We start from the raw sequence: 8,894 nt of genomic DNA, 5'->3' as shown, positions 1-8,894 counted from the left end.
TTTTTGGCTGAAATAAAAAATACACAAGTCTGCTTGTTTTTTAGAAGAACAAGTCTTTTTTTTTTAGCAACAGAAGAACAAGTCTGCTGGGTCAGACCCAAACAGCATGCTACAGTCAGTCCTGTCCAAACCCGAGGTAACTGAGAGAAGGTTGGGCTGGCCGTGTGGGTGGACGGTACAGACCAGGAGTTCAGACCTGCTTGGACTTTCCACGGCCCACAAAAAAATAACGGAGCCCGGATGGTCTTGTCGTGAAATGGGATGGACACACCTATAAGACTATAGTCCACAACCCACGTGCGTCATGCCATGCGCGCTATCTGAGGCCCAAGCCCACATCCCCCATCGCAGGCGCCGGCCGCCGCTCCGCTGCGGCGGGCTGGAGGCCGCTCGCGCCCGTGCGCGCGGCCACTACCGTGGCGGAGCCGCGGAGGTGCAAGCCGGCGGTGAGGAGGAAGGCTTCTCAGAGGATCTGATGTTCTTCGTGGCAACCTACCTTTCAGAGTTGACAGCGCCCAGCCCGCAGGATTCTTCGTTCAGGCCCGCTTGGCGGCTCCGTCCAGATGGTCGAGGTGAGGTGTGTGTACGCCTCTACCTCCATAGTTGGGGGTACTATTGCTTCGTGTCTTCACTGCAATTGCAGGGGCAAGTTAGTCTTTATCTGTGCGAATTGCTATGCATGATTCGGTTGAGGCATTGAGTCTGTGTGGTTCCAGTTTATTATTATGCACACAAGGCGTTTGTTGAATTACTATGACCCAGGTGGAATTGTGCTATAGTACACTTGATTTCTTGATTCATTGTTATAAGTCAGGTAGCAACAACTCTGGAATAAATTGTAAGCTTGACTCCTGCCGAAGGTCGGTGGCAAGGCTCCCTGTGGTTGAGCCGGGCGGCCAGGGTTCTAACCCTTGTCCCTGCACCTTATTCAGGTCAGTTTTCATCCCCCGGTGACTTTCAAAAAAAAAACTCCTGCCAAAGGTTACATCTACGTCCCTGTTACTGAACAGGTCCACTATACTAAGCTAATTTATATTACATTAACGCAGTTGATCTCTATTGGTCCTTATTTTCATTGAGGTCCATTTTGAAAATTATGCAGCAACTTATGGTTAATGGCGTGATAAATACAAGTTCGGCTCCTAATGCATAATTGGAGTACTCCCTAAAGGTTCCGTTAGAAAAATTTAGAAATAGGTAAAACTTGTTTTTTTGTCTTCCTTTATCTTTGTGGATAAATGCACAAGTAAGAACATGCTTAATGCCAAAGGGCGCCTAGCTCAATCGGTTAGGTGACCCAGCGGCACTCCTCAGGTCCTGGGTTCGACTCCCCGTGGGAGCGGATTTCAGGCTGAGGTTAAAAAAATCCCCTCGCCCGTCCCCATGTGCCAAAGCGCAATGGAAGGCCCCGGCCCGGTTCTCACAGGGTAACGGTACCTCCTGCGTCAGGATGGGGGCGGGGGTTCGGGAGTTTTCTCGATCTGTGAGAAGATCTTCTTCTTAAAGGGAAAACCCGGGGGCCGTCATAACCCCCCGCAGGTCGAGTTTTTTTTTTTTAGAACATGCTTAATCATGTCTGCCCCTGTTTCAAAGGCGTTGCCTAGACGTCCAGGCGTACCCAGCTTGCCTTGGGAACAATGGCGCCTTGTCGCCTAGCACTCGCCTGGACGCCTAGTCGCCTTTGAAACCATGATGTGTGTGGCATCCTCTGATTCACTTCTAGTTAGCACTGCCAATGTCACTCTGGTTCAACCTTATTACATTAAGACATTGAGTAATGTCAGCACTTTTCAGATTATATGTGGATTTTATCCGATTCCAAGTTGTGTTGCTGAAACATGAACTTCATACTTATCTTTTGCACATTCAATTATTTTCCTTCTGACAGTCTCAATAATCCGCCAAGAAAATCTAGCTTCCATCCAGCAAGATCCTTCCAGGTCGCTCGCAGGGTCAGTGAGACCCCCTCTCCCAGGATGTGCTGTTTTACATACTAGAAAAATCCTATGGAAATATCTTTAGCCGTAGTTATTTAATTAATTTAAGACAAATCACAGGCATGGCAGTTTGGCTAGAATAGCTACCTTTTGAACTTATCTTTACCCCCAAATTTGATTTAATTTAACCCAAACTTCCATCCCCTTCCTTTTGAACTTCTTTAGCCAATTTGGAGGAACCACAAGTTAATTTTGCTCCTAGCAATTGTATTGTGATATATTTTAGCAAAAGCAGCTCTGCCTATGTTCCTTGCTTAGATGCAAATAATTTATAAATGTCACATTAACTTTCATTCATTTGATCCAGCTCATGACCTGTTAAATGTTTTATGAACCTATTATCAGAAATGGTCTTACTTTTGCATATAGTATGGGGCTTTAGTTGTGGGTGTTTCATTAACTACAAATCAACGTTGATGCACAATGTTTGTAAGATGCTATCTCAGTGTTATCCTCTGATGATCGTGTTTTTGATACAGGATTGCCTAAAGGTGCAAAATTTGATCCATCTCACTGGTTTGTTACTGACTCACTGGCCTTTTCGCAAACAGATATTTCACCGTCTCATGGAATACTTTTGGCTTTGATACTCCACTTTTTGTTTGGCAATCTTCTTAAATTGATTCTATCCATTTCAGGTGTTAGAAAATGGAAGTGTATCAACACTTCTTCCACATAATATTTAAGGTCAATAATATAACACTGGGATAAGAATGTGTTGAAAGCTAAACACTGACATCTTGCTGATGTCCATTGGCACAAGGAAGGTAAGACAATGCCAGTATTAGTTGATGGAAAGTACCTCGACTGTAAGAAAATAATGGTGCTTTATATGACCACTTCGAAGGGTGGGAAGGCTTAGAAGTCTAGTTTGGTGATGCACAGCTACCACCTCATTCAGCTTACCATCTCTTCTCATCCTGTTGGATTCCCAAGACTGTCCATCATGTACCTTTCTTTTGATTGCGAGCTTTTGTACCATGGACTCTTGGACATGAGCCACCTTGTAAAGTTTATTTGTGCATAGCCCATCGAGTCTGCTTTTGGGAACATCCCCCACCATTGCCTTCTGCAACACCGATTCTCCCATGGACTATGTTCATACTGGCATTTCCTGCCAACAACAGGGGTAAGTACTAAGTAGAGCATTGGTTGCGACTTCTGGCTGCTTGAAAGAATGGTTGTACAGATGCATGTCACAGTTCTCCCAGGACATAAGTGGGAAGTCATAGTAAACTTTGATGATCTTAAGCAACAGTTTTGTTGTCCACTTATTTCATATCTGTTGGGGTTGTTTCTCCTTTTCTAGGTTGATCTTTTCTTTTGTTGGGATCCAGTGGAAACAAACGAGCTGGAAGAAGAGGAAGCTCCTGTTGCTCTTGACTATGCTGCAGTTGCTGATTATGATGCTCCCTCCTCTGATAACTGGGGAGCTGAGTAGTTGACCAATGGGGTGCAGGAGAGGTTCCACCTGTTTCGCTCCCTGCAGCACCTGTTCGTGCTGAATGGGGTTGCTGCTCCATGTGAGCTTTTCTTTCTGTATCTTATAATTCTTATCTTTGTTCAACTAGTTATTACTGAATTTATTTGAATGAGTGATGCATTTCTATCCAGAGTTTATGCTATGTTGATTCATTCTAGTTATCATAGTCATAGCAATCAACTGTGTACAAGTTTCCTGTTAAAATAGCACTTTAGCCCTTTCTCTGTGTCCTACACCTGTCTTTTTTTTTCCTCGAACTGGGCATAACTTACTATATGTTCTGATCATACTTATGGTCAAAGGGTTGGTTGTTTTTTTACTCTTGTTTTTTTATGGTTGACGCCTTTGACGGAGCCCACCTGGATATCATTTCAGGAGGCTCAAAAGGGATTGGTTGTTTTATTGCTGCACTTGAAATTCATAAGCTCTTCAGAGGTTGTAACGAGGAACCTAATAAGTTTTTTGTTCATTCAAAATGCAGCTCCTGCAGGTGCTGATGTGTGGGATCCGGCTGCTCTAGCTGACACTGGTTGGGAAGAAGGCAGTGCCGCACTGCCGCAGCACCCACACAGACTGCCAAGTGCTTTCCGCATGGATCATCACTCATCAACCACAGAAGAGAAGCGAGAAGCTGAGTTGGTTGACTCTATGTCTGTGTTGGTAGATCTTCTTTTAAGTAGCTCTATCTATGTTGTATCATGGTGTACTGTTAAATGCGAGTCAGTTTTTTAGTTCGACATAGCTGGGCACTACCAGTTCAACTCTTTGCTGCCACCTTTCATCAATAGCGTTTCTGCAAGAGCATTTTGATAATATATGCCTTGGAGCATTACGGCATGTGTTGCTTTGTTCTTGAGCTTATTGTCACTGCATAGCGTTGTAGTTTTGGTGGTTAGAGAGAATGTAGCTGGAAGCACTGGCCTGGAGTCCTTCAAAGATTGCTGCAGTTCTCTGTTCCACTGTGTTGTGTTTACCTCTCTGGGGCAGATCTTGTGATGCCCGTCTCCCGTCTGTAGCATGATGTCTGCTTGTTCCTCGGACTGACTGTTGGAGAGCTATAGCGGGCCACATGCTGCTGTCTTATAAGTTAGAGAGGATATTTGATAGCTTTTTATTTTTAAGAAGATCTTTTACCAAACTGTTGAAAATGACTTTTTTTGCGAAAAAAAATCAAAATACAAAGTTGTTTTATAAAACTCCCGGAGATGTTCTAAGCTGATCGCGTCCCAAGGGATGAAGTGAGCATACCTGGAAGATGAGCTGGTCAGATCTCAAGGGACCAATGCAAACGGTTGGAATATTGAATAATCTGTTCCCATTTTTGCCAGGGTTCGAGCGAGCTTAAGGGTCCGTTCGGTTACGACGTTCCCGGTCCTTCCTGACCAGGAATGGTTCCGGACATGTAGAAAATAACAAAGAAACAGCGAGGCCAGGAATCGATTCCGTATAACCGAACAAGGCCTGAAGGAGGACAAGCCACGGGAGCATGGCTTCAGAAGCCACGTTGGTGCCCCTAGCAAGAACGCTCAATGCGAACCAACCAAATGTGCATGAACCAAAAAAACGCCGTAAAGCATTGCTTAAGCAACTGTTACCAGCTAGCGTAAAGGGGGAAATCAAATAGCTCTCTCTCTCTCTCTCTCTCTCTCTCTCTCTCTCTCTCTCTCTGGGAAAAAAAGCGAAAGAGTCTGCTATAACAGTTTTGACAAGAAAAGCTTAGGGCCGTTAAAAACAACGGGTTGGTTGGAACCATGGCTACTATATATACTCTTGATTTGACCTTAATGTTTATTTCAAAGGTTGGCCCAGAAAACATTTCGAGGTCGTTCATACAACGCTTGTAATTTCTTTTTTTTTTCTTGAATACACAAAAAATTTGCACATTATTGTAATTAAATAGAAGATTATAGCCATATAAATGACGCGCTTCTTGCAAGCGCCCTATGAGGTCTACAGGAACAGTATACGAGTTCAGGTTTTGATATTACACAAATGTTATACAACCGAACCGAAGTATACGCAGCGATGCAATCTAAGAGGTGGCCTTGCATCTCCATTGCTACATGCAAGCCTTTTTTCTGACGTGCTTCGATATTGGAAATAGTGATTTTTTTTTATTTTTAACACTTTTTGTAAACTAATTTTAAATCTAACACTGTTTAATTTTAAAAAAAACTAACATTTTTTGTCGCGCCTATTGCCATGGCGCGACGAAAAGCCTGTGCCGTGCCATGCATGGTGGCACGGCGAGAGGGATGACGTGGCGATGACCGAGGCGCTGACCAGTGACGTGGCAGGGTCTGCCGCGCCACCGATTTTGGCGCGGCAGTGACACGCCATAGCCCACGGCACGGCAGGACCTGGATGCAGACAGAAGACCCGCCTCAATTGCAATGAACGGCGCGTTGCAGCTGAATGACACCTGCAGCTCCGACCCCAACGCCTTCGCCACCGGTGGCCGGCGTGTTGACTCCGATCCTCCCGAGCTTGGTCATCGCCAAAGAAGGCACCCTAGTTGGACGCACAGTAGTCGACCGTGCTGCGCGACCTCATGTCGGAGTAGAACACATGGTAGAAGGCGTTGTGGAAGTCCATCGGCGAGGGGTCGAGGAAGGCGAAGGCGTTGGGGTTGGAGCTGCAGGTGTCGTTCAGCTGCGACGTGCCGTTCATTGCAATTGAGGCGGGTCTTCTATCTGCGTCCAGGTCCTGTCGTGCCGTGGGCTATGGCGCGTCAGTGCCGCGCCGTGGGCTATGGTGCGTCAGTGCCGCGCCAAGACCGATGGCGCGACAGACCCTGCCACGTCACCGATCAGCGTCCCGGTCGTCGCCACGTCACTCCTCTCGCCGCGCCACCATGCATGACACGGCACAGGCTTTTCACCGCGCCATGGCAATAAGCGCGACCAAAAATGTTAGTTTTAGAAGAAAAAAATTTAAACAGCGTTAAATTTAAAATTAGTTTACAAAAAAGTGTTAAAAAAACTCTAAATGGTTAGCTTGCCGTCGTAGAGTTCGTCATAGGCAGCGCTTGTAATTTCGATCGACTTGGACAGGCGATGTGAACCGAACTAGGAAAAGAAAGGGGAGCCAGAGTTGTTGTCCGGCCACGTGACGTGATTATACTGTTCCGTTGTCACTTCATCGATTAAACAGTTAGTTCGGTGCAACTGGCTGCGCAAGCTGCTCACTATTTAACTTCCAAAATCTTAAGGCTGGGCTTGTTAAATCACGTCTTCGCGGTGTCAAAAGATCAAATTTCAATGTGAACATGCTGGTTTAACTTATTTTGTTGGTCGCCATTGTTTTCATTACCTATGACCTATCCCAGTACGATCGAGTTTGATACTTTGATGTTGACATTTTATTTTATTTAATGGGTCGTATCATGAGGTCAGTCGTCATGCGAGACTGTATTCTATCTAAATTCTAAAAGTGTGTGTGTGTGTATATATATATATATATATGTGTGCAAGCATCTGATATTTTAATAATAACACTGAAACAAAGATTAATCTCATTTATCATGCACTCGCTCAACTAGTTTAGTACGAAAAGGCTGCTGGGTTTCGTTGTCAAAAAGGACTCGGTCGTCATGTTGCTAGCATGAAGCTTGTGTAAGTCCAAACCGGCCTTCCAACCTTATACATGCTTTCAGCATTGTCATCAACACATGTTTCGCATGGATGCTGTTACAACAAGCCTGACACGGTACTACCCCGACCCGGTGTGAACATTAGTAACGGAATATACATCAAATAGACGCCGAATTTCATCTAGCTAGTTATTAGGGATGTACTCTAGATACATAGCATTATTGGGAAACACCACACAACACCATGTATACAGGCATACAGCGGACACCGCTTTCACTACTAAAAAATGATTTTTAGGAGACATCTTTAACCACTAGCTAGTTAGTTTGACATTAAAGACGCGCGGAAGTTGAGGTGCTCTACTGCTCTGGTTGCTGTTGCATTTCATTTTTCAAGAAGAAAACTTGAGTCTACAGGAAAATTGGAACATATGGTCAAATGTGAAGAAAGTGGAATTTAGATATCAAATCGGACCGTCGTTTAGGCAAAAATATGGCAGTGTACAAAGCACGATCTGTTATTTTGGTGTCAGGCAGCAAAAATATGGCACAAAGGCCAATGCTTACTCAAATAGAGAATATATTACAGTCGAATAAGCTAGAGCATGGGACGTAATTGTGCTATTATATTTCCAAATAATATTGTGCACAGCTAAAAAAACTACTCTATAATATAGATTTTAGTTGTCCCAAATTCAATAGTTCTAAATTTGACCAAGTTTACATAGTAAAGTAGTAACATCTGCATCAAAGAGATAAATTATGAAAATACATATTATAATATATCTAATGAAGCTCATCTAACATCGTAAATATTGTTACTCTTTTCACACTCTTGGTCAAACAATATAGGATGCACTAGTATAAAATCGATTTTTGCTGACACTTACAATTTTTTCACTGACGGTTCATAATTTATAGGCGCCAGAAGAAATGAAATTGTGGGCCAGTGCTATGAGCAGCTAGTGCATTTTTCTTTACTAGTGGTTTTCTTAAGACCATCGTCAGTAAAAAATTTGTATTTACATTGACGGTTCTCATCACCTACCACCGGTGTAAATCCTATTTGTACGGGCGACATCCTTAAGGAAACCGTCGATGTAGATTGATTTACAGTGGTGGCCTCCTTAAAAACCGACAGTGTAAATATTTACATCCCCTGCTACACATATGTATTATCGTGTGTGGCTGCCTAGTGGGCCTCCTTGGATAATTTTCTTTGCTATTTTTTGAGCCTGACTTGCATTTCTATAAAATCATTTACACTGGCTGCATCATTAAGAAAACCGCTACTGTAGATCAATTTACACTAGTGGCTTCCTTAAGAAAATTGCAAGTGTCAATATGTGCACCGACGGTTCTTGGATGCCGTCAGTAAAGTATGCTGATGTTTACTGCCTTTTATACTGGCTATTGCTAATAAAAAGCCGGTAGAAATATGAAAAAAAAAACCGCTAGTAATTTTTTTTCTATACTAGTGATGGCTTGATTCAGGACAACTAAAAATCTGTTATATTTTAAAACGGAGGGTTAGAAAGCAGTCTGTCGTTCTTCCCTACAGAAAAAGGGTGTTGTGTTCGTGATGCTGACCTCTTGTCGCTGTTTTAGCCACCTTGGACTTGGATCATCGAAGATTGATTGAAGTTAGGAGTCGACACCTGCTCCTCAACGTGACAGTTTATGCGTACTTGCGTACGTGATCATAGTGTGGACCTACCATCCCCTAAATAAGCGTCGTTTTTTAGAAGTCAAACTTTTTTAACTTTAACCAAATATATCAAGAAAATATTAATATTTATAGTACATAATTAGTATCATTAGA

The 8,894-nt window shown here is 43.4% G+C and overlaps 1 protein-coding gene across 1 annotated transcript; it reads left to right on the top strand.

The window, feature by feature from the left end:
• The first annotated feature begins 304 nt into the window (after positions 1-304).
• LOC136537095 (uncharacterized) lies at positions 305-4,357 on the top strand. The gene is made up of 6 exons (XM_066529178.1): positions 305-577; positions 811-932; positions 1,889-1,952; positions 2,477-2,513; positions 2,636-3,520; positions 3,962-4,357. Exons 1-5 carry the CDS (start codon positions 305-307, stop codon positions 2,674-2,676), a joined length of 537 nt encoding a protein of 178 aa, XP_066385275.1. The 3' UTR covers positions 2,677-3,520; positions 3,962-4,357.
• The last annotated feature ends 4,537 nt before the right edge of the window (positions 4,358-8,894 follow it).

This window comes from Miscanthus floridulus, chromosome 2, assembly GCF_019320115.1.
Source record: "Miscanthus floridulus cultivar M001 chromosome 2, ASM1932011v1, whole genome shotgun sequence".
NCBI lineage: Eukaryota > Viridiplantae > Streptophyta > Magnoliopsida > Poales > Poaceae > Miscanthus > Miscanthus floridulus.
The sequence above is the reverse complement of the archived record's forward strand: the minus strand, read 5'-3'. Positions and strand labels throughout refer to the sequence as shown.